At 47.6% G+C, this 26,795-nt stretch overlaps 1 protein-coding gene across 1 annotated transcript in view; it reads left to right on the forward strand.

The window, feature by feature from the left end:
* Positions 1–26,795, forward strand: part of GTPBP6 (GTP binding protein 6) — a 157,304-nt gene that overhangs the window by 67,818 nt on the left and 62,691 nt on the right. The window contains exons 4-6 of the mRNA XM_085622844.1: positions 10,207–10,337; positions 13,949–14,019; positions 22,251–22,409. Of these exons, the coding sequence (XP_085478970.1) occupies positions 10,207–10,337; positions 13,949–14,019; positions 22,251–22,409 (361 nt within the window). The remainder of the gene's footprint in view (positions 1–10,206; positions 10,338–13,948; positions 14,020–22,250; positions 22,410–26,795) is intronic.

Consider the following 26,795-nt stretch of genomic DNA (forward strand, 5'->3'; position numbering starts at 1 on the left):
GAATATCATGTATACTTCATCAATAAAGGAAATCTTTTAAACACACAACATGTTTGAAATGATCTGAGCATACATAGAAAACTTTCTTTTGAAGGACATTCTGAGAAATTGAATTACATTTGAAATTGGTGTTTAATTGAATTGGTTATTACTTGGACAAAATATATTCTGTCGAGAAACATGTCAAGAAACATGGATATTTAGTGGGTGCTGATCATTTCTCAAGTACCTGACTTTTAAAGCCTTCAGTCTGTCTTAAGCAATGATTGACAGTCTTATGGCTGTTTTAAGACTTTTAAGCCAGTACAGACCCCATTTTAAATCAGTGCTACCTTTCTGTAATAGGACAATTTTAGGAATGTATCAGGCCTGTTAAAGCTTTCAGCAAATCGGTCCCCACAACCTTATTCAGAGTGCATGGTTTCCACTAAAGAAAGTGTTGATGAGGTACAATGCATATTTTGCAAGTGACGACTAAGCCACCGGTATGTGATGGTACAGATGGCATTAATTTTTTGTTCATGGCTCAATATCCTGCAAAGTGAAGGAATAAAGAAAGAAAACAGCAAAGTTGGAAATCAGTAGTATGGCCAATGGAAATAAATTGACTCAAAACCATATGAAGCTAAAAATACCACAATAAAACTTGACAGATCATCAAACCCAAAAGAGAGACCTGAGTGCAGCACACACCTCCATCAGTTGATCTTGATCTGACACAAACCACAGCATCACAATGTTCCCGCCTAAACAAAAAACACGAAAACTCTGGAATATACAAGCAACATCATTTACAATAATGACACACGTCATCATATAAATAAACTTTAAAAAAGAGCATTGAAAAAAGACTATTGTGTTAGTTACTGAGCTGCTTTATTTAGATAGCCATAAAATGTTGCTAGTACTGTGCACCGTATTTTTTTTTTTATAAACAAATTTTTTATTTTCGGCATAAAGGACAATATCAAGGATGATACACAACAGTGCATTGAACATGGCATCAGTAACGTCAATCAGGGAAGCATTGACAAGCAGATGTAAAGACCCCCCCTTCCACCCCCATCCCCTGCCCCCGCCCCCGTGCCCCCACCCCTCAAAATATGCCCCCCAGCCATCTCCCCCATATCTTGCGGAATTTTTTGGGGCAGCCCCGGGCAGCGTATAACGACCGCTCCTGGGCCGCACACCAATCCACCCCTCTACTCCAAGTAGCCCTTCTGGGTGGGTCTGGCTGTGACCACACGGCCGCTATATCCCTCTTAGCTACCATTAGGGCAGTAGTGAGAAAATACTTGTCGTTACGGGACCCATCCAGCCCGTCCGTGATGCCCAGCAGAGCCATTTTAGGCTCATGGGGAACCTCCCCTCCCAGGACCTCCGCTAGGTCGGTCTCAATCGCTGCCCAGTAGTCCTCCAGGCGGGAACAAGACCACACCATATGGAAGAAATCCGCCGGAGCCACCCCACAGCGAGCACAGGAGGCGTCCACGCGGAGGCCTGCCCGATACAGGCGGTCCTGAGTCAGATAAGCGGTGTGGAGGTAATAGAGCTGGATGAGCCGCAGCCTAGCGGAGGTGGTAAGCGATCGAGGTGCCATAAGGGCGTCCCTCCAATCCGCGTCATCTAGGGGTCCCACCCAGACCTCCCATCGCTGCTTCAGTCCACTCCAGTCTACCGGGGTATTGTTAATCAGGGATTTGTAAATGCGGGATATTCCTCCCTTCCCCAGGCACCCTAACATCACCTGAGCCTCAGGCGGGCTATGAGAAGGCAATCTGGAGTCGAGAGGGACGTGGGCCCGGACCGCATGGCGCAGCTGAAGGTATCTATAGAATTGGGAAGACTGTAGCGAGAAGCGGGTCTGAAGCTCCTGGAAAGAACACATGTGGCTCCCCCGCCATATATCGCCCAGATTGGAGATCCCTAGAAGATCCCACTGCCGAAAACCCGCCAGTCCCACCACCTCCCGAAGCCATGTCCCGTGCCAGAGCGGTGTGAGCTGTGTTTTCGTCCCCGACCACCGGGTGTGCCTCAGAGCTGTGCGCCACGCGAGAAAAGGGGCCCGCACGACGCCGGGGAGCGACAGGGGGACCGCTGCTCCATAGAGCATGTTTTGGATAGAGGAGAATCCGAGGCATTGCACCTCGAGTCGATAGGCCGGATCGCCCCATCCACTCGAGAACCAGTCGCGGATCACCAGTAGCTGGGTGGCCAAGTAATATAGATATAGGTTAGTCATGCTCATGCCGCCGTCGTAGGAGGGGACCCTGCAGCGATCTAAGGCCAGCCGGGGCCTGCCGCCGCCCCAGAGGAATTTGACCACCATCTTATCCAGTTCCCGGAACCACGGGCGCGGAAAGGGGCACGGGGTGTTTTGTAGCATGTACAGAAACTTGGGGAGGATCATCATTTTATAAAGGGCGACTCTCCCCAGCGGATTCAATGGGAGTGTCTGCCACCGGAGCATATCTGGTTTTGTTAACTATGGGAGCCACATTGAGGGCCCAGCAGAGTTCCGGAAGGAGGGTGACCCAGATCCCCAGGTATTTAATGGAGAGTCTCCGGAGGGGAATGTCCGATTGCCAGTCGAAACATTCCCTTGACGGGTGTAGCGGGACGAGAACGGATTTTCTAGGGTTCAGATGAAGACCCGACGCTTGGCCAAACCGACGGAGGATCCGGCGGACCTGGGGCCCCGAGTTCGCTGGATCAGAGAGATAGAGGAGGACGTCGTCCGCATATAGGGCGATCTTATCGGGGGTCATACCTGGCCAGTCCCACCCGCGAAGAGCGGGATCCGAGCGAACCAAGACCGCCAGGGGTTCCATGGCCAGAGCGAAAAGGAGGGGCGAGAGCGGACATCCCTGGCGCGTTCCACGACCTATGGGAAACGGACGGGATAGAGCTCCGTTGACTAAAACACGGGCCCGGGGGCTCGCGTACAGGACCGCAACCATGGCACGGAACTGAGGGCCGAAGCCCATGTGCTCCAGGACCTCACCCAAGTACTCCCACCCCACAGAGTCGAAGGCCTTTTCAAAGTCGACCAGCAGGAGGGCCAGATAGGGGGAAAGGCGGTTGCGGTGCGCTAGAGCGAGGTGCAGGCGCCGCAGGCAGTGTCTGGTCCCCCGTTCCGGCATAAATCCACATTGATCCGGGTGGACCAGGGAGGCAAGAGATGGGCGCAACCGCTGCGCGAGGACCGTGGCATAGATTTTGAGCTCGGTGTTAATAAGGGATATCGGCCGGTAGTCCGAGCAGGACTGTGAAGGGGGCTGCGTTTTAGGGAGGACAACTATGGTTGCTGTGTCCGTCTCGGGCCGGAACGAGCCCTTCTCCACCGCGTCCGCAAACAGGTCCCGAAGCCTCGGGGCCAGAGTCTCCCGATAGTGAGCGTAGTATTCCTGAGGGAACCCATCAGGTCCCGGGGTCTTCCCGGGCGCCAGGCGGCTGATCGCGTCCTCAATCTCCTGCAGCTCGATAGGTGAATCGAGGGTCTCCGAAACCTCTGGCAGCAGCCGCTTGAGCACCGCTCCATTCGTCCCCAGCAACTCCTCCAGGGAGAGCGTGGACGGCCGGCGTCGGTACAGCCGGGAATAATAGCCAGCGAACGCCTGGGCCATCGCCACCGAGGCTGTGTGGAGGCCGCCCGCAGAGTCCGCGATGGCTGGAATAATCCTGCCTGCCCGAGGGTAAGTGGCCAGCCGGTGGAGAAGAGTGCCATTTTTGTCCCCCCAGCCGTATACCCGGGCCACCGAGGAGCGCCACAAAGCCTTTGCTGCCTCCAGGGAGTGTAGGCGAATTTCTTCCCGCAGGAAGGCCAAGCGATGCGACCGGGTGTTGTCTCCCAACTCCCCCAGGTTGCGCTCCAGTTCCAAGGCTTGGGCTTCGCATTCCGCGAGTTTCTGGGATTGAGCTCGTCTTTGCCGTTGCAGATGCCCCTTAGCGGCCCCCCGAATAGTCGCCTTGCCGGCCTCCCACAGGTCAGCAGGGGAGGGGACGGAGCCCGCGTTGTGAGAGTAATAATCGGCTATCTCGCCACCGACCACCTTCCGAAAAGCCCTGTCGTGGAGGAACCAAGCGTTCAAACGCCACATTGGACGGGCAGAGAGGGGGGGGGGGCAAGAGCCAGGAGCACCGGCGAGTGGTCCGAGAGGCCCCTCGGGAGAATGCGCGCATCCTGCACCCCTACACAGTCGGTAGATGGGACGAAGATGAGGTCGATCCGGGCATGGGAGTGATGGGCCGCCGACGTGTGGGTGTACTGGCGAGCCTGCGGGTGCCAGATCCTCCAAACATCACAGAGGCCCTGAGATTCAGCCCAGGTCGAAAGCTGCTTTGCACGAGCGACGCGGGCCAGGGATACTGGACCCGTCGAGTCCAGGTGGGGCGCGCAGACCGCGTTAAAATCCCCGCCGAGGATGAGAGAACCCGCCGGAAGTTTCGGGAGGAGGCCCCCGGTGTAGGAGAGGGCCGACGACAGGAGGGATGGAGCCGCGTAGAGGGACATCAGGGTGAGGGGTCGCCCCTCCAGAGTACCACATACCACCACCACCATGCCCAGGGGGTCCAAGTGCACCTGGGTCAGGACGAAGGGAAAGGACTTGCGGAGCAGGATAGCTACCCCTCCGGACCCCCGCGCAAAACCGGAGTGCCACACCCTGTCGTAACCATAGCGGGACAGAAAGGGACAGTTATTGCCCAGAAGGTGAGTCTCTTGGAGGAGGAGCACATCAATCTCTGCGCGTTGCGCATATTTGAGGACCGCCATGCGTTTAAAACGGTCCAGAAGACCATTGACGTTCCAGGACATTACGCGCATGGCGGCCCTAGGAACAGGTAGGTCAGCCATAGTCCAGGACAGAAGAGGGGGCCATTGGAGGCGCGGCTGGGCGCGCCCCTAGAAGGGAGGGACCGCGGGACACCGGGCAGAAGAGCAGGTCAAAGAGTACAAGATGCCTTGGCACAACAACAAAGAAGGAGTAACCCCCCACCAACAAAACCTTCCCCATGAGGAAGAAACAACCCCACACCAACCCCAAACCCCCACCCCCCACCCTATACTTCGAAAACAGAAGCATCTGTCGCCCGAACCAAATGAAAGAACCACCAAGCTAGAACGCTCGGGCTTGAGCACTAGTGGACCCCTGGTACAATTGAAGTCAAGCCTGAATCCACCTGCCCTGGCCAAGAGCAACATTAACAGCGGAGCACTCCAGCCCCTGCCCGGGCACCCCCCAACCCCCCCCCCCCCAAAGAAACATAGAGAGTCAAATGTTAGGACTGCGAGAGAGGTCTGAAGTGTCCACCAACTCAGCCGGTTGGGTCGCAGGGCCCATAAGCCGGGGCGACACGGCTCGTCGCCCGTCAGCCGCGGGACTGGTGAGCGCGGCCGAGGAGGCAGAAGATGCTCTCGACCCCGGGCGCGGCCGTCCCCCAGAGCGCGTGGTGATCACCTCCTCCGCCGTGCGCTCCCGGGGTAACGTGCGGTGCCGCCGGCGGGTCCTCGATGTCCGGGGCCTCCCCCGGCCCCCCCGCACACCCGCACGCGAGCCGCGCCCAGAGCGGTGCAGGGGATGCTCTTCCGTCAGCCAGGACCAGGCCGCTCGTGGCGTGTCAAAGAACAATGTCTTGTGCTGGAAGATGACCCGGAGGCGGGCCGGAAACTGAAGCTGGTACTGGAGGCCCAGAGAACGCATCTTCTGCTTCACTTCAGTGTAGGAGCGGCGCAGTTCTTGGACTTCGCGAGTGTAGTCCGGGAAGATCATAATTTTGTGGTTTTGGTAGTGGAGGGTGTCGGTGCGCCGGGCCTCGCGGAGAATGGCGTCTCTGTCTCTGAAATTCAAGAGCTTGAGGATGAATGGCCGGGGGGGGCGCACCAGGGGGCCTGGGGGCCAGGGCGCGATGAGCCCTCTCCACCACGAACGAAGCAGAGAGGCTGTCCGCCGGCATCCAGGATCGGAACCAGCGCTCCATAAAGTCATCCACCCGGCCCGATTCGACCCCCTCCGGGAAACCCACCAGGCGCAGGTTGCTGCGCCGAGCGCGGTTTTCTGCATCTTCGACCCGGCGGTGTAGCTCCTTAGAGTGGGTGGTCAGCTCCCGAACCTGGTCCTGGAGATAGCGGATGTCATCCTCCGCGGTGGATATCCTGGATTCGGCTTCCGAGATGCGGGTGGTGGCATTCCGCAGGTCCTGCCGGAGGAGAGCAACATCCACCTTGACCTCTCCCACCATGCCTTCAAGGGATGCACGGGATGAGTTGATGGCCTGTAGGATGGCAGCAAGGTCCGCAGCGGGGGCCGGGGCCGGCTCACCAGTGGGGCCGGACCCCTTCTCAGAGGTCGTGAATTTGTCCATCCTGGTTTGGGTGGCCCCGGACGCCGGCTTGGTGGCCCTGTCCTTACCCATGTCGGGGGCGGCGTTCAGCTAAGCCGGGCAACAGGATGAAGACCCTCCTGCAGGATGTTGACGGGTGCTCGGGCTGAAGCGGAAGCCGAAGGAGGAACGGCCGGGGGGTCCCGCGGCGAGAAATGGAGGGGCACCACCCGCCCCAGCGGTCAAGCCCCAGCGGGACTCCCAGCGGGACAGCCGGTCTGACCCCCGGCCACAGTCTCGTCCGCTGCCCTCCGCCGACAAGGCGAGGTCCAGCACCGCGGCTCAAGGTCCCGGGCCCTTAGATTGTCCCCCGAGTGCACCGCAGCTGAGAACCTCCAGGCCGCGACTCCTGCGCACAGCCCACCGCTCCGAGGCAGCTCCTCACCGGTGTGGTCCCCCCACAGCCCCAGGAGGGGGCATGTCGTCACTCGGCGGGTCTCTTCGTCCGGGGCCCAGAGCGGTGGGAGGGGGGGGGAAGGACGGCACACACACCCCCCCGACCGCCGATGCGCAGCCCGAGTCAAGAAGGGCCCCCCTGCGCCTGGAATCCGTCAGTCGACCTCGGGCCAGTAGGGCCAGCTCAACACTGCAGCCAGGGGGGAGGAGGGAGAGGGAGGGGAGCTGGGGGCCCGGGCCCCCAGCTGCCGATGCACAGCCCGATGGGGGGGGTCGCCCCACTCCTGGGTCTCCGTGATGTGCCAGTGGAGGAGGGCCGCACCTCCCCGGTGCCAACAGGGCCCGCGGAAGCCTCGCGGCCGCTCTCTCCTCGCCACTTGCAGGGTCCGGCCTGTGCCCCTCGTGGGTGCCGCGGGCTCAATTACACAGCGCGGCCGGGTCACAGCTCCGCGGCCGCCACCATCTGCCGCCGGTCGGGTCCCGCAATGTCCAAGCGGGTCCCGCAAGGTCCGCGGCGCCCCTGGATCAGGCCCGGGACAGCAGGACAGGTCCACAGGTCACCGCAACTCAGAGCGCGCCGGCCAGGGCAGTGCAGGAGGGATTTAGGAGGATTAGCGGGGACCGGCGCCGGGAGCCTTACGGAAAGGCGTCCATGACGGTCAGGCGCCACCTAGCGCCTCCACTGTGCACCGTATTTTACACTGTTGTCATATCCAATAGTAGATGCACAACATGCAATATTTTTCCTATTTCATATAACATCAAATCATTTTTTGGGGGGGGTGTAGAAGGCCAAGACAAAGACAGCAAAGTTGTATCCTCCCATTATTGGTTCTCAATACAAGTGTGAACATGTTTGTATAAAAAATAAGCATTTTGTTGATTGATCTGGTTAATTCTCAGCGACTCATGCCCAAGCCTTCACTGTACGCCATTCTGCAGTTATCACACTATTAACCAGTGCACCAAACCATATAATCATGACAATTGTTAACTTTTGCCCCCTCTGACAATAGTGCTTTGCAGGCAACTACACCTTTGTTTATCAGGGGTCTCATTAAGTACCACAATAACTGGCTAAATTAAACTTTTCCTAAAAGTTAAGCCTTACAAAATAGTTATTTTTAAATGTCATAATGTGCATTCAAGTCCTCACAGTAGCACGTGTGGTTGTATAGTGTAATTGATTTTTATTTTCATGGCTCTGCACTATTTAATCACTCTGGTGTACATAAAATTAGTAGGGCCCGCTAAACATAAGTTTAGGGCCTTGTCATACTTTTGAAGATTTGTGAGGGTGAAAAAAACTAATGGCATCAGCAAAGCTAATATGCTTTCACTTACCAGTGGCCAGACGTGTTGGCTTTGCTATTGCTTGTTCTATAGTGTATGGATAGACCTATCCAAAGATCACACTTGCACTCACAGACTGGTATGAGTAATGCACTACACAGGGAGCGCATACGTGTTCAGTTGCCTGTGTGACCATGGGCACGTGCATCCATGCGTTTTGTCTGTGTCTGTAGGTAGGTGCCTGTTGGAAGTAGGCCCGGGCAAAAATTAAATTACTTTGGCATAATTTGAATAATTTTAGGCAGTTTCCTTTAAGCTTGTTATACGAAGTTCTCCATGACACAAATGACCAAAAAGCAAGCAGTTGTTCACGACTTTTTTTTGGTGCTATTGTTTCAGCGCAAAATGCATCCTCATGTCCAAAATGGACTTGAGGTTGCACTCCTAGCTAAAATCTATTGTTGAAGGCCAGATTTTCATTTCACGTTTCCTGAAGTTTTGCATAATTACGTAAAAGCAAATTACGCACATTTTGAACATTCCGAGTTGTAAGTGCATATCTGGCTGTAAGTGGTGCCTGGGTGTATGATCTATCTGTCTGTAGTGTTCTTGCCTTTGCAAGTTGTATAGCAAAGCCTGTTGGGTTTCATCTGGATAATAGCTTTAACTTTCCTTTGTGTTTTTTTTTAACCATTATAGTGTAAGCGCAATGGAAAAATAAAGACTTAAAAAAGAGATGTGTGTTTTTCAAGCAAGAGATTTAGCACCCCACCTTTATATGCACCGGTGAAGAAGGCACAGGATAAGGGAACAGACACATCCTTACAAAACTTGACTTGTATACACCTGTCCTGAACCAAGAACTTAGACTCCTTTAGCGCAGAAACGGCAGATAAATATTCAAAAAACAAACTTTAGAAAGTAGACCTTCATAAGATGTTTCCTTCTAATCAGAAGCTCTATTTTCCGAAAAACACTTGAAATACTGGAGGCAACTTTGAAACTGTCCAAATATTGTAGCTAACTTAAAACCTTTTAAATGACCTTGTATTGCTGTCAGAGATTGTGATAAAGAAGACCAAATGCTGACATTGTCTCCTCCATTGAGTTCTATGAATGGGATACATGCAGGGCGGTGTGCATCAGAGAGTCAGAATAACGAAGAACGGATACTACATTTAAATATCGAAAGGGCTCCCTAGTACCTATAATCGTGAATTTTCCTTTTTACAAATCTTATGGAGAAGTGACTTCCGTTGACAAGGATATCGTTTAAATAGTGGACATGCCAAGGGAAGCTACATTTCATGAAGAACATCTGTTCCAAATAGGGCAGTAGATAGAATAGAAATAGGGTGATCAACAGAGACAAAGAGTGGGAGGAAGGGAGAGCATTAAAGAATGGTATGATGGTTAAGAGATACAGAGGGTTGCATGGAAAATAATAAAATAGAAAGAATTGAGATAGATGAACAATCGAGACATACCGCAGCAGAGAGTCTTATAGATACAGACAGTGAGAAAGGGAGAAAGATGTGGAAAGAGGATAGAAAGGAAATCCAAAGGAAAGCAAATAAATCCACCTCAGGCTCTCCGGGCACACAAGCAACTAGACACTTCAGCAGCAGCAACGGGTATGTCCGGATGGATTGCTCTTACGCTGTGATAGTACTGAGAAGTGCATCTCTCAGACCATGTGTATACCTATGCCACACACAGAATGTTCCCTCAGCCACCAACTCTAAAAGCAGCCCCGGGGCGCGAACACCCATTCACCTTTCACATTGTAGTGTAGTGCCCACTGTAGTGTAGCTTTTCATGGGCTCTAGGGAAGTGCATTCCTCCTACTGTATTTTTTAAGATGGGTAAATTATGTAATGAGGGTGTAGTAGGGGCACCTCATGGTCTGGCGTAAATCTGTAGCCAAGACTTGATCTATTCGTGCATCAGCCAACCTCTTTGTTTAGTGTTTCAAAGTCAACTAGGAAGTTGTATTCCTCTCAGTTCTCACTCTCAAGAATAGCCTGACTCTTAATATTGCTGCAGCCCCAAGCACACGTCGACTGTAACGTTTATTGGGAGTTTTCTCAGTTATAATGCACATTTCTAATTTTTCTTATTTCTCTTCTTTTCTAGAAAGAACTTGAAGAAGCCTGGGGAGTGAAGGTGTTTGATCGATATACGGTTGTTTTACATATATTTCGTTACAATGCTCGAACCAGGGAGGCCAAACTGCAGATCGCCTTGGCAGAGCTTCCACTGCTCAGGTAAAAGGCAGGTACATCGAGCTTCACTTGAGAAAAATGGGGGAGTACAAGTGAAAGCGGGAACCCAAAGTTGTCCTCTCATAGCAAAGTAACTACAAAACAGAACCTTGAAGTCATGTATAAGATAGATGTATAATCCTCACAGCCAATCTAGTGCTAGCTTCTAGCTCTTTTCATAATCGAAAGCAGGTTGCAGTGGAAGTACTCCAAACAGGGATGTTTAGGGATGGGTTTGTTAACTATTTACATGAATAGAAGTGGCATATCACATTCACACATGTGATATATCAGTGACCAATTGTACTCCTTTTACAATGTTGGTGTAAACAAAAACAAACAAAAAAAGAGTTATTTTCTCACAATGTACAATATTGTTTTAAACACCCAATCCACCACCCAAACAAGGACTGTGATTCCTATCCACAGGCAAATGATGGTGTTAATGTGACAAAGGATTGGTTTCCGAAGTAATTTCCCTGCTTAGCAGATACACTGTGGTTCCAATGATCGGTAACCAGGTACTGGACCTAGTCCAGGAGGACACTACTTATAGTTCCAACTGTCCTCCAAAGTTGTTTGTTTCAATGATCGGATCGCCTGAGATGGGATTGGGTTAGCCCCCCTGGCTTGGTTCCTTCTGGTGCCAAACTTTAGGACAACCTCTTTGGAACTGTTTTTCATAGCCATTCTTTTCAGGAGTGGGGGTACCCACGGGATGGAGAGCTTCCATTGAAGAAACTGGATCCAACTTGTAGCGAGAAAGCTAGGATTTAGGGCTAGTGTCCAGTTGTCCCTTTGAATGGTGATATCTCTGTAACGGGTTCTGGAATCAGTGCACACGTTCTCAGCTAGTGGGAAATTAACCTCAAGCCCAGGATGAAAGATAATATCTTCTTTTGTCTCCCTCTGGCTTAAGGATAGGTGTTATAGCTGCTCACAAAGTAAGACTTAGGCCAGGAGATGGTGCAGACTCACCCCACTCGTAGTTTTGGATTTTGACAGGCTTTGGACTCTCTTCCAAGGTAAATGCCTTTGATTCTGAATGTTTTTGTCCTCCCTGACTGGTAACTTCCTCGCGTTGGCTAGAGAGTACTCTTGATGTCTGACTTGAGGGCCAGCTCCTCTCTTCACTGCTGACGGAGAGCTTCCTTTTCTTCCAGGCATATCTTGGGAACTTGACATTCTGCTGAGTATTGCTCTTGTTCCCAGCCAAGGAGCATAAGTAATACCTTCCAGAACCCTATTCCTGCTTAGACTCTGTGCTAGTGTCTAGACAAATATCCAGAACTGGCCCTGTATTACCAGTTGAGTTCAAGGATTCAGGCAGGTAGCCACGATCAATCAATGTTTGTGCCATGTTCAGAATCTGTATTTGGCTAACAAGAGTAAGGCGCATTATGCCATGTATGCTGATTAAAAAAGTCCAGTACCCATTGACAGGATCTTATCTGACATTTCCCACATCCTGGTGAGGTGGCATAAGTCACTTTCTACTGTGCGTGCAGTTACACTTTAGTGGTATCCTATGGTCCACAGTGCCTAGTGGAATGAAAACGTTAAGAAAACGCAGATTGTAAAGCGCAATGAGGGAAAATCAATAGAAAAGGTTAGAAAATAGCAAAAAGGGGACAGGATGGCCCAGCTCTGCAGATGGTGCAGGGACTTTCATCAATCACCACTATGGATCCACTGTTTCCTAACCTACAGCTCAGAATCTCTTTTGGTACTGCGCTTGAAAAAAGTGCCATCCTTTAACAAAAGCTACATCCTGACTGGCTGTGGTGACTGCATTAAGGTAAAGGGATTGCAAAATGTGATTTCTGCCTGATTGCACTAACCCTTGCAAGTAAAAATGAAAGCTGAGAAAGAGGAAAAGTGGAAGTCTCCTAGCACTCCACCTTTCATAGGCCTTTTTCGAAAACAGAACTATACGTAAACACTTACCACCAGAAGAGTTGTTTACCAGCTTGTAAGGCATCAAACCTCCTAGAGATTCCACAGATGTCCACTTTCATACTGTAATCTAAGAACCTGTTCTGTATGGCAGAAATAACACTTAAAGGATTTACTCATGACTACGCTTTGCCTTTTAATTTCATTCACATGTATGAAGATTGATGATATGACCATGTTTATAAAGCAGTCATTACAATCCATTGCTGTTTTTAGCTGTATCCATAATGGTCCCTGTTCTGCAACTAGGGTCATCTGCAGGGAAACTCTCCCCTAACACATCCAGCCTGGTATGAGAAATCAGTGCTCTATTGCACTGTACTGGCAAGATTCAAAATACTGAAATTGCATGAGGAGCAAAATTACACTGAAACCATACCCAAAAAGATAAGCAGGAAATTCAGTTACTGATAGATAGACAGATACTCTATATACACACTGTGTAGCTGTGCATTAAACTAGCTGGCTTATGCACGACATAATACATCTGGTATGCCTAAAGATTGCTCTATTTAAGCTGTATGTCAACAGTGAGCTCAATAACTTATCATTGGAGTGCCAAGTATAGGTTACATCCTCACAGGAGCGACAGCCGACTCTCACCCTAATTTTTTCCTACCCCACCACCTTCCAAATATCAATTGAACCTATGTAGAGTCACACTTCCCAGGGACTGCCGGCAGTACAGACCTAGACAAAAGAGATGCCGAAACAGAGGTAGTTGTAATTTTCAACTCTGCCATCAATGTTTCCCATGTACTTTTAATCAATAATCAAAGGCTCTCTAGTTTTCCATAAGGGTCACTTGTTACCCTCTGATGCTAATAATGGAGCTTGCCACTTACTGGTGCCAGTCTTTTGTATTTTCTCTGGTGGCTACTGATTACCAAAGATCTCTAGGTCCTCACAGTCATCTGAATTGTAGTTTATCGTATTAAATTCTAACTCCAAGTTACTGTCTGTTCCGTTGTGCAAGAAATATGTTACTCCTCCAATATATACTTGTTAACAAGCTTTTGCCTCACCCCACATTTACATTGCTTATCCACTTCAATATATAACTTAAGTTCCTGCTCTAGTTTTGTAAGCTTTTAAAGATCATACCACATCCCACTCCTCGATATTTCAGTTCCAAAGGAGCATGCCATCTGCTTAACCATTCTTTGTGCGTTTCTAAATCATGCCTTAAAGTTTCCACCTTTTTAATTTGGCATTGTTCTGCAAGAGAGATGCTCTGCATTATATGTTAATAATGCTTTGAACACCAGACTGAGAACTTAGCTTACTGGCTTCTGCCACCTTTTTCTCAGCGTCAACTCCAATTTAGAGCGCTCTGTTCTTGTTTCGGCCAATTCCCAAAACAGTGCCCATGACCATCTACCATACAAATGTGTATAGGAGTAAAGCCTTTGGTATTGGACAGAGACAACTGGGAATAGTCTAACATGCCAGTAAACATTTCTAAATTACCGTCATAAGAGGGGAATCTGCTTATAATGTTGTGGCTACTGCTACGAAAAACAATTCAATGCCAAAGTAAGATGGCCATAATGAGCACAACATTGTGTCAAACCTGCTTTTTAAGGTTTAATGAAATAATATATACAATTGAAACTTTCTGGTGAATCTACATTAATTCTGAGAAATTTCCCTTGTAGGTCAAATCTGAAAAATGACTTGGCCAACTTGGATCAGCAAGGTGGCGGATCAAGGTACATAATGGGGTCAGGTAAGTGAAAACATGGCTGATAAATATTAATGTGAATAAAACCTGAAAAGTAATTTCTGAGTCATCAATTTTTGTCATACTAATCAGAATTTGATTAAGACATTTAAATATCGAAACGTCCACTTTAATGGTAACTATGGTCATTATGAGCGTGTTCAAAATACAAACGGAAAACCTCATTACAGCGTTTAGTGGTCCTCGGGTATAAACAGGTAATAGAAGTCAGACAAACTCTAGAGGTATTTGTTGTTGACTGTAAGTTATGGAGGACCATAATAAAATTAGAGGATATTTAAGATCCCCCCTTTTTAAACAAGCATATAACTAACAATTCCTTATGCAGTCTGCCTCCAGAAGAGCAGGTTAAAACTGGCTACCACTGTTTTGAAAATAGTTTTCTAAAACAGTTATTATGTCTACCTGCTTCTGCCTCAACTGTGATTGCACATCAGGAGGTCGGCCTACAATATCTGGAGGACATATGTTTGGCAAGACCCTTGCTACTATGGCTTTCTTCATGAGCAAAGGAAGAAACCACCTTTACCAAATTAATAATTTGAGACTGCTTAACCCTGGATAATGTTTCTCCTATCCCTTGGCTAGCCTATATTAATTCCTCTTTTAGTACGCTGGTTAAACTGTCCGTATGGTCAGACCCACCAAGGTGTTATCACTCACTAAGAAGATTATTAAAAGAACCTTTTTAAAGCACGGATTGGAACCACGAATGGGCATTGAAAGGAGTAAATAGTCGGTTGCCCTCTACATGTTACTCGCTCCAGAGTAGGCTTGTAGAAGTTATTTATTTAGTTTCACTAATTTGCAGCACCGTTTTGTTCTGACAAGACTCAGATTTGGTATTGTGCATCATTTAGTGGCGTTTCCTAACATGAAGTCTTGTCCCTCAAATACAACCCTCTGTCCATGTGACAGTCGGAGTAACCATAGCACAATGCACTTTCTGTTTTTTTTAAAGTTTTTATCAGAAATGTAGGCGTTTTTAGCTCAAACATATTCTTGTTGCCCAGAACATTAGATCTTATAAAACCGCCCTGAACCATTTGCTTGCATTAAATGATCCCTTTGTGTGTTTTATGTTGCTCTTTTTATCTTGAAGGCCATTAACCTGAGGAAAAGTGTTATGTATTAGTGGGTCCGTGATTTTAGAATCATGTTATGGTTACATTGGTCACATGGTGATGATGGTTTATTTATTATCTATTTGTGCTTTTCTGGCTTTGTTAGATATTGCTTTTAGTGCGGCTATCAGGATATGTTCTATACTGTTTTTATCACGATTCATGTACTTTTATGGCTGTTTTGAACTAGCCGAATAGAGGTTCATGATCCGAATCGAGTATCCCTATCAAAATCTCATATCATCTAACTTACAGTATAAATAAATTGTATACACTTTATTGGCTTTACTGCTTTCTATCTTGATACTCATTCCCTATTTTATCATCCATGGGCAATGAACCACGTGAATATATATATATTTTTGTTATGTTCTTTTTCGAAACTCTTAAACTTGATTCTCTTTCATTTTCTTCCGTTCATTGTCCCATACTCACAGGCCTTAGGCATTTAACAAGTGAACCTCATCATCACATTCAAATACTCTCACTGTTAGAGAGCCAATTTACTGCACCCACATTTATGATGGCAGTTCCACCATGTTGAAAAGGTTAATATGCTGTCGCAGAACTTTTCCCCCGAAGTAGCTTCTGCCAAGCAGGTAGGAGCTGCTTCTAGCAAAATCTCCAGCTATACTGAGATGTTTACAGATGCAATGAAATCTTATAAGAGATCAAACCCTGTGCTAAACACAACAGCTTTCTAGATTTTAAATATAACTGTGGTAGCTCTCTGTTAGACCACTCTCCAAAGTCACTCATGATCCTATAGTGCACACTGTAATGTATGTATGATGAAGCACTCGACCATGAACCACGACCTGGCGCCCAGTTTGAAAGAGCCATTGACACTATGATCACATGCATAGGGGAAGGCTGAGCAGGCAGCCACAGAACACGCGTACGCCTGCCTTTCCGTGACTGTATACTTCCTAACTGCCCCCAGAGTTGTCCTCAGTTCCTCTTCAATTGAGTACTCTGGCATAGTACACTCACCATAATGAGAATCTCAGTTCCCATATTATTGCGACGTAGGGTGCACATGCACACCTACTTTTAGTCTGTCTTCAATATTTAGTCATTGAATTAATCGTTCTTACTCAAGTAATCATTCTCATATCTGCTACATCCCTTCAGACAACAGGCAGGCAGTCTTATATTATACAACAGGTTTATCTTTATTTTTACAAAATCATCCATAGTGCTTCTCCTTGACACAATCTCCTGCTACACTTCTTTCATAACCATTTGTTCACTAGGCAAACCCACACGCACCCTATGCCTCTTCAGGATTCTACTTGTTTGTCCTGCAGGTCATAAATACTTTGAGTTGATGTAGGGAAGTGTCCCATTTTGACATGCTCACCCCCATTTTGTGCCTGGTATTCGATGTAATTTTGACTGGAAGTGCACTGGGTTCCTGCTAACCAGGTCCCCAGTGCCAGATACGTTTTCCAAAACTGTACAATTGTTTCCCCAATTGGCCAGACCTTTGGCACCCCTGGAAGGCCCTAGTAAATGGTACCCTAGGTACTTCAGGCATGGTTACCAAAGAGGGTCCCTAAGGGCTGCAGCATGTATTGTGCCACCATAAAGGACCCCTCACCAAACACATACAGACTGCCACTGCAGGCTGTGTGTCTTGGTGCAGATAAAAGTGAAAACATGATATGGCACACAGCCCTGTGTGCCATGCCTACAGACAGTGTGGAGGAGTGTGGCTCAATGGTTAGAGTGGCAGACCCTGAAGCAGAGTTCTGGCCAGGGACCAGGGTTCGATTCCCGCCTCGGCGGGGCTCGGGATCACAATTTACTCGGACAAGTCTATTCTGGCCTCGGTGCCTATTCTAATCACGTGCCCCACGCTGCAACTCTGGGCAATAGCTTGCTTAGCCTCCACACCGGCCCCAACAGCGCTAAGGATGCCTGGCTTCACCCTGGGGGTGCCCAGGAGTGGACACTTCACAGGGAAAGCCAGGAGGGGTTCCACAGCGGTATGAGTATCAGCGCCAGGAAACCGCAAAAGGTGACACCGCAAGGTGGCCGTCTGGTTACAGTGCGCTCTATAAGTACTTCGACATTTACATTTACATTTACACTGCATGCAGTATATGTAAGTCACCCCTACAGCAAGATTTCCAGCCCTAAGGTAGGGTGAACTATACTTCATTTGTGGACATATCTGCATGAGCAGTTCTGCCCTTGTGCTGGCATGTTCAATTGCTGCTAGTACAAGTGACCAGAGAAGACATTTTAAGTACATGTGCTGAACACAGGTGAAAACAAGTTCACCAGCTTCATGATAGCATCACTAAAACCAAAGATGTTTGGTATCACACATCTCGTATTAATAAACCCACACTGATTCCAGTGATGGATTTTCAAAGAGGCCACTGTCTTTGGTATGCAAATCTGGCTTCCCTCACAGGGGAGGATGTTAACTCCCCCATGTCCAGGGTCCATTTGCCACCTGGACAGGCAGGAAAATTAGTAGTCAGAATGCGTGTTCCCCCTTCAGGCTAATTCCACCCCTAAGGTGGGCTACCTGAAGTGAATACGAAAATCAGAAGTCTGACATCTTTGTGATGGGAAACTTAGGAACTCGGGGACATGGTTATGCCCGATTCCTACAGTGGTCATATAGAGGGCTTAGTGACCCCAGGGGTAAGTAGCCCATGGTTACTACCCTACACTCTCCTAGTGCCCCGAAATTGAGTAATTAGGAGAGGCTCTGGCACCAGGAAATCAGATCCTGTCGACCTAAAAGAAGGACTAAAGAGCCATGAAAAGCAAGAACTGTGGAAGAAGTAACTGACTTGGCGCCAACCCTGCTGGCCTATCGCTGTTCCAGCCAGTTGCCCCAAAGTCGACTCACCCTGCAAACTGCTGTGCGTCCAAAAGCCTGGAGTAATTCTGCCAGAACTCAGAAACTCCTGTGGAGCAGTGGAGCTGTTCCCCTGCACCTTGCAGGTACCAAAGAAAGAACTGTGAGGACTCCGGACTGTGTAAACCCTACATCGGCTGGCACTACTGCACCCCTTCATGCCAAGCCCAACCTGAAGTGGGCCAACCGTGCCAGCACGTCCTCCAGAGACTAAGCTCACCTTGGGTTTGCCAGGAGGGGACACCTCGATGCCGCCTGCAGCCTCTGTGTCATCCCCCCAAACCCCCCGACCTCGAGTGACTCGACTGTGAGAAACCCGATGCCTCAAGACATCTCTGAACCCGTCGCCCCTGGCCAGAGTGGAATTGGACCGAAGTTGTCCCCACATACCCGCGCATCGTGAGGTCTGAGCCCCCTGTTGCTTCAGACCGACTGGCCTCCCAGTCCAAGCCTGCAACGACTTTCCTACCGGACTGATCCCCATTGACTAACATCGGGCACCCATCGCTGTATTGAATCACTGCGCCCTAGTGCCTCTGGAGGGGACCTTCTGGTGCTGCCATGGACCTTGCCCTTTACTTACCTTAAGTTCTGACGATTGGTCTCGTAAGTCGCTGTAGAGAACATGTATGGAGTATTTGTTTTTCCTCCATAGGATAGCATTGCCGCTCATAAAATTTGCACTAAGTGTTGACTTTTGAAACCTAAAAGTATTTCTATCTCAAAACATTCTTACCTGATCGTATTGAGTCTGGTGCCTAAATACATAGCTATGTGTTATTTTATAAATTGGTTTGGATCTCCTTATTGAGTTGTGTGTACCATTCATTGACTGTGTGCATATTTGCAGATGTCGAACACTCCTCTCTGCTAAGCCTAAGGCTGCTCGACCACACAACCCCCTAAAAGAGCACCTTGTGATTGCTGGAACAAGCCCATTTCCACTCATAAGGGAATACCTGGACTCTTTGTACAGAATACCTCTTTTTGGCATACTATATATAGAGCCAGCTTCCTACATTGGTGGTGCAGCTTTGGGATACAAGACTTGACATTCGCTGTGCCACTTGGTTAATGAATGACACCACTAAGAAATCCAAATTCCTTAGTTAAAAAATAATTTTGTTAATTTCGATTTTTTTCTTAATTGTTTAAACGAACTGGTAGGGCCTTGTGTTAAGTCCCCCAGTCCAAACTCTTTAGAATTTAATAAGTATATCAGTTAGTCAGGCCCTTTAGAAGTTTACTTAAGATTTTTGTATTGTTTCTAAAAAGGTCTAAACTACTGTAAAACCATGACTGGGGCAGCAGGTCCATCCCAGGAGCTCAACTTGGGCCCATACAGGAAACTTAAGTTAACTCAACTTAAGGCCCTCTGCCAAGCATGGAACCTGACCATTTGATGTAGACCCACTAAAAGCCATCGGCAGCAGTTGCTTTCCGAGAGCTTGACCCATGGTAGGGAATGACACTCCTGAGGAGTCAGGGTAAGGAGAGGTGGACTAGGTTGAGGATTAACTCAACACCCCAACTGACAGTAATTCCACTGGGAGTACTACAGATCGTGTCCCATAGGAAGCAGAGACTGAAGGTGCAGATCTTTAGAAAGTAGTCAAAAGGATATAATTAGAGGCTAAACTCTTGGCTATAGAGGCAGAAAGAGCTGAGATGGGCCTAGGACCCATCCCTGGTGGCAGAAAAGTTTTAAATAGGGAGAAGGATGAAGCTTTAGACCCCAAGATCCCCAAAGGGATTGTTCCCAAATGTACAGAGCATGGTAAAATCACCAAATGGTTTACAAGCTTTCGATAGGACTTGAAAAATGAGGAAACTCAGGCAAAGGTATTGGGGCTCTCGACTCTCTGAGCTATTTTTAGGAAAGTGTAGGGACAAGCTTCAGACACTGAATGAGGCAGATGCTGAGTCATATGACCTTTTCAAGGATCCCCAAAAAGATGACTCTGGAATCACCACTGAGGAGTACAGGATCAGGTTCAGGGAAACTCGAAAAACCCTGAGTCAGACCTGGGTAGATTTTGTGGACTTATCAGTCTAAACCCTAGGTGGCTGGTTGAAAGGTAACCAGGTGCAAGGCTATGATGTGCAGAAGGTGTGGTATTTGGAGCCTGTGGCTCCAAGGGCCCTCCACGTCAATTGGAGTGGGCCCTACCCCATCCTTGAAAGAAAAGGGGAGGTCACCTATCTGGTGGACCTTCGCACTTGCAGGAACCTCAAAAGGATCATACATGTAAACCGCCTTAAACCCTACCATGACGGGGCTGATCTGGCTATGCTGATGGTCACTGAAGAGGATCAGGAAGAAGAGAGTGAATCTTTCCCTGACGTCCTCTCTCACAACCCTGAAGATGGGTCAGTAGAAGGAGTTGTCTTTTCAGACACCCTCTCTGCCCAACGGCAAGCTGACTGCAGGCAAGTCTTGTAGCAGTATGCTCAACTCTTCTCATTGATCCCTGGCCAGACAAGCTGGTGTACACATGATGTGGACACTGCGAACAGCCTACCTGCCAAAAATAAAATATAGAGGCAGTCTGACCAAGTCAAAGAGATCAAAGCTGAAGTCAGCAAGATGCTGGAATTAGGAGTCATTGAACTCGCCCCAGTTGTTTTAAGGCCAAAACCTCATCCCAAGGGTGGAAAACCTGAGCTGCGGTTTTGTGTGGACTAAAGTGTCCACAATGCAGTGACTAAGACAGATGCACACCCAATTCCTATGGCAGACAAACTGATTGACAGATTAGGGGTAGCCAAGTTACTCAGGATTTTTGATTTGACATCAGGGAACTGGCAGATTGGTCAGACCCGTGAGCATAAACAAATTAAGCATTCTCAACCCCAAATGGGCATTATCAGTTCACTGTGATGCTCTTTAGACTAAAGAATGCCCATGCCACCTCCCAAAGGTTGGTAAACAAAGTCCTTGCTGGGTTGTATTCTTTTAGTGCAGCATATCTTGATGATACTTGATACTGCTGTCTATAGCTCCACCTGATCCACTTTTGAAAGGTCCTTGAGGCTCTGCAGAGTGCAGGTCGCAATATCAAGGCAAAACAAGGGCCAGTTAGGGCAGGGCTGTGTTGTATACTTGGGCCACCTTATAGGTGGAGGCCAAGTTCAACTCTTACAACCCAAGATCCAAACAGTTGTGGACTGGGTAGCTCCAACCACCCAAACGCAAGTTAGGGAATTCCTTGGCTTGACTGGGTACTACAGGAGGTTTGTGGAGGAGTATTATACTATTGTGGCACCCCTCTCAAAATTGACCTCTACGAAAATGCCAAAGAAGGTAAACTTCACAGTGAACTGTCAAATTGGTTTTGACACCTATTCTGAAAGCTCCAGATTATTCTAAGCAGTTCCTAGTGCAGACCGATGCCACTGAACATGGGATAGGAGCGGCCCTATCCCAAATCAATGATGATGGCCATGACCAACCTGTTATTTTCATTAGCAGGACGTTACTCCCCAGAGAGCAGCATTGGAGTGACTTTGAGAGGGAAGCATTTACTGTGGTTTGGTCCCTGCAGAAGTTGAGGCCATATTTGTTTGGCTCTCACTTCCTTGTTCGAACTGACATCATCCTTCTCAGATGGCTGATAAAAATGAAAGGGGAAAAATCTCAAACTGTTGAGGTGGTCCATCTTCCGGCAGGTTATGAACTTTACAGTGGGGCACAGACCTGGGACTGACAATGCTAATGCAGATGACCTTTCCAGCCAGGTTTTTCCACTTAGACGATGAAGACTGTCTTGGGAAAGGCTAGTCGTATTTTCTTCGTTTGTGCGTGGCAGGGGGGAGTTGTGTAGCAAATTTCCCCTTTTTTGACATGGTCACTCCCATTTTGTGCCTGGTATTCAATGCCCAAGGGTCCCCAAGGGCTGCAGCATGTATTGTGCCTCCTTAAGGGTCCCCGACGATTACCCTCTAGGAACAACTTGATGCTTCGATGCACTACTGTGTATCTGATGTATAGCATAGTACTCTTTCACTACCACCCTCCAAGCAACCTCCTAGTTTCTGTTTGCAAGTACTGTTGTATTTTTTATGTGCCATCTATGAAATGATTGTGAAATTTTGATTAATTTAAAAATAAATAATACAAACAAATATAAGTAGTATTTGTTCAGTTGTCTTTTTGTCAGTAATGTTCACCTTTAACTCGTAATGTTTTTTGTTCAACTTTCATGTTATAGGCGAAACTTTTCTTGAAATGCAGCAGCGTCTCTTGAAAGAAAAAGAGCATAAGATCAGGAATGCACTGGGGAAGCTAAAGAAAAAAAGACATCTACTCCGAGCACAGCGTCAAAAGCGAGAATTTCCTATCATCTCAGTCATGGGATACACAAATTGCGGTAATCTAGCATATCTGATGTTTCCCAGTGTTCCCAGTATTTTTAACCACCTACAATGTCTGAATGGTTGAATTGCATTGCAACTAACACCAGACATAATATGCCACTCAATGACAAAGATAGCAGTGAAATCCTTGCTAGTGCTTTTTAGGTCTCGCCTAGGCAGCGCGCATGCGCTGCTCTAGGAACAAGCATTTGCAATGCAATAGGTCTCGCATTTACGCGAGTTTAAGCTATTGGCATTGTAAATGACAATGCCTTTTATTTATGTTTTCGGTTTTGAAACCTAAATAAAAGGCATTGTCATTTACAATGCCAATAGCTTAAACTCGCTTAAATGCGAGACCCTATTGCATTGCAAATGCTTTTTCTTTTTCAATTATATATTAAGACAAGCTGGAAGTTTGTAGCGTATGTAAAATGAAATGCCCCTCTAGATGAGTAATTAGGGTAATCAGTGCAGATGAGTCTTTAAGGTAGAGGCAGCTGGTTTATGGCACCACTGGTAATGGCCTCAAGAGGGCCCCAGAGAACAATAAATCACCATGTTGCTAATGATAAGGTTGCACCCAAATGGCAGAACGTCATTTTGCCAAGGCTTCAAAAATACTTGGTTCAAAGCTGATGGTACTATAAAATGTCGTTCAATTTTGTTTGAAATTATCTAATGTTTGACGTCTTCAGACTTTGTTTATTGAGGTTCCAAATCTTTGGAAGCTGGAGAACTTTGTTTCGATGGTAAGTGCATTTTCTAGCTGTGTAGGGTGAGCCCTGGTAGCCAGAGTGGTAATTATGCGGCATATATACTCCCTCGTAGACTATGTAGCTTTTACAGGATGGGGTATGAACACTTGAAATAAGGGCCTAGATTTACTAATGGAGGCGCGAGTGCTCACACAGTGACACCCCCACGGGCTGTTATAAGAGGAAGAAAATAGACTTAATGCTTTGCATTGCTTTGCATCAAGTGAGCATCTGAAGAATGCCTTAATAAATAACCCCCAAAATATTTTTCCAACAGCCAATCAGAGTGCAGCATGGTAATGCCTGCCATATCTGTACATTTTATATTTAAATATAGAGCCAAACCATTTATCAAAATTACACCGGTTTATGAAAGAATACAGAAAACAGTGGTCTGCATGTGCCTGAGAAATTTGGGACCAATGATTAATGGGTTGACAATTTCTAAAGTGCGACTGTTACCTCGGGGTCCTGGTCATACTAATTTGAGGTAGCTATTCCCGAACAATGAACACTTTATACTCTTCCATTTTGATGACTCCCTATAACCTTTGACCCCCTGACCGATCTGCATGAAAACGAACTGGAGCAAATTACAAGTTTTCTTCTAGTTTTGTGCAGATTGGACAAGCGTTGCAAACATTATTAGAAAACTGCAAATGATTTCCCCATTCACTGACCGATCCACCCAGAGCTCCCACTTCCTCGCAAGTTGTGGGTGCCGCTTGTGTGCACACACATACAACATGAACTTATCAGGATGATAAGGAGGTTTCCTGTAACTCACATGAGGCACAAGCATGTCAGCTTAGAGCACACGTACGGAGTGAGGTCTCTAGGACTAGCGCTGCAGGTGTGTCTACAGTTGCAAGTCAGCCATCAAGGGCTGGGTACAATACCCCATCAGGAAAGTCTAACTAGTAGAGCAAGCTTTTGCAATGCAATAGATCCCCGCCTCAGCTATGCTCTGCCGACTAAAGCTGTCCTCCGTCACGTGATCTGCCGGGCTCACCGTCCTAACAACCAGGCAAGTAAGACACAGCGCCGCCTGCACACACGGACACAGCACGGACGGGCGGGCATGAGAGACAAGTGAGGAAGCAGTATCCGCACTGGTCACACGGCTGCTTTCAAAATAAAGAAAACCAGGTCATGATGGACAGGGTGGTGCTTCAATGTTCTTGCTCCAACCACTGGCTCCCTTTCTACAGCACAATTAATGAAACCCGACCAAACAGTCAAAGTCTTTGCCACAGGGACCTGTTTCTCCATCATGACATTTTTGAGGATATTCAAAAACATCATCTCCTCCTATGTAGGAGTGTGTGTGTGTGGGGGGGAGGGGGACAGCAAAGATCTATAATGAAAAGTCTAATCATCTTTAGATGGATTTGTGTCATAATATGAATACTAAATGGAGCTCAATAGAACAGGTTATTTGAAATAATTTGTTTAGTAGGCATACACTGACTTACTACTACGGCCCAAAAGTCAACTTTCAGATTACTGCAACAGTGTACTCTACGTTGAGAAATCACTGTTTAATTCCAAACAGATTCCTCGTTACAATTTACGTTATGGAGAAGATAACTGGGCTCATAGTTGAGGCATATTCAACAATATTATATGGCGTCATCTGGGCCATTTGAATATTGCACCAGCTCAGTTTGCAGCATAATTTAAAATGTGTGAGGCCCGTAATTTACTTCTCTCTGCGGTGGGTAAACTCCCGGCTTTGGTATCTCTTTGCTCTTTTCCTTATCCACACCCTTACTGTGTTTTACAGGTAAAGACTCACAGATACATTGCACTCACTGTGGCAGATAAAGTGCTGCGGGTTGAGGTCGGGCTGTGGGCACGTTGCAGGAAGTTTTTCGGCGGCCGGAAGATCGATGCGTTAGATGAAATGCAAACCCCAAAAAAGTGCGTCGGGAGTAATGAAAAGGAGACAGGGTGGCAACAAGCAGCGATTGACCTGCTTTGCATGCAATTATTGCACTGCCTTCGGCGTAATTCCTGACGCCAAACGACGTGCACGAATCAACACTGAAGGGGGCGCTGGGACGAGGCTTCTGGAATGGTATCGATTCCAAGAAGCCCCATAGGACGAGAGCAGCGCATGCGCTGCTTAAGTCACGAGACCTAAAAAGGACCTCTTGGAATCGCTCTGGACTGACGTCCGGCCTATGGCTTGCTGTTACAAGCAGTGGCTCGCGCTCGCGCGCGCGCACTACCCACTCGCTCGGTGGTGTTTGTCCGTGGTATGAAGATTCGCATCCGGTGAATAATTTCTGGGTTAGGAAAAGCCAGGATTGGTCCGGCTCAGGGAGCCGAGTAGACGAGTAAAGCGTCTCTGAGACGCTTTACCGAGAGCCGCCAACTTCGACCCACGCTCTTGCTCCTCACAAGTGCCCAATAACCCTCCTTTATTAACACATTCCACAGTAATTCTACTACTGCCTCTGCTCCCTATTGATTGAGTCAACTTGGATTTTTCTACCCTCCTCCACGCCAGCAGAAGTACCTATTGATTCGTGTGTAATCTTAGTCTTGATGATGACCTCAAGCTACAGAGGTCGAAACGCCGTCGACTCTACAACGCCAATTGCGGCATTGAAAAGGGTCATTCTCTAATAATGGAATGATGTTTGTAATTGTTAACATTTTGTAAATACCCTGTTTTGACCATCATTGTTCATTTACCCTGCGCCGCCCCACGTTGCTCCCTCACACTTGTGTCACTGCGCCGTTTCACTCACCACTACACCCCCAGTGCTCACATGGTTGTTATGGTTACTGTAATTTAGTTGTATTATGTGCTTCTATCTACAAATAACAACCTTTTACCCTGTCCTTGGTCTCCTTTGGCCTTTTCTTGTTCGATATGATTAATTTCAATACCTAATGGTCCCTTTACATGATTGACCAGTTGAGACATATAATGCTCACCGGCACTTACATTGTTAACATATACTAAATGATTTTCAACTTGCTCCTAAGTCATTAGGATTTCTTTTAGTAACTCCTCAAGTGCTAAGTACAGATTTTTAACTTAAGTGTTTTAAGCCACACCCTTAATTACATCGGCCACAACCGTATGAGAGACCCCCCCCCCTCTGTTTTTTCATCCCACTTAAAGGTCCCAAAGGCGGGACCTATTGGCTATGCCAATGCTTGTTTGTCTTGGTCTATATTGCATATTCTTGTTCGTGTGATAAAGTGATACCCACAGCGTTTCAAATTAATTCTCACAGTTGGCAATTTAACTGAAGAAAGATAGCCTTCTAGCATAGCCTCATATCTTTCTCCACTATTTACCCTCAGATATGTTGGAACCCATTGCTATATCTCCCTTGAATGTTCTAATCAATGTAGCAGTATCCACTTCACTGAATCTCATCATGACAGACCATGATTGGTCATCCATACTGCTTCGTAGAGGAAGGTCACATAGCCCCTCATTACGAGTGGTGCTTTTTCCTCCAGAGCAACACCTCTCAGGTGGAGTTACATTTCCCACAATTACAAGTGTCTCCGGGCCCAAAATTATTTGGTCCACAAACTCCAGACCCAATGTTTCCAGGCCAAGAAACACTAGACCTCACCTTGCAGCTGTGGGCAGCAGCACAGTCTGCCCCACGC

Source organism: Triturus cristatus, chromosome 8, assembly GCF_964204655.1.
Source record: "Triturus cristatus chromosome 8, aTriCri1.1, whole genome shotgun sequence".
In the NCBI taxonomy this organism is placed as follows: Eukaryota; Metazoa; Chordata; class Amphibia; order Caudata; family Salamandridae; genus Triturus; species Triturus cristatus.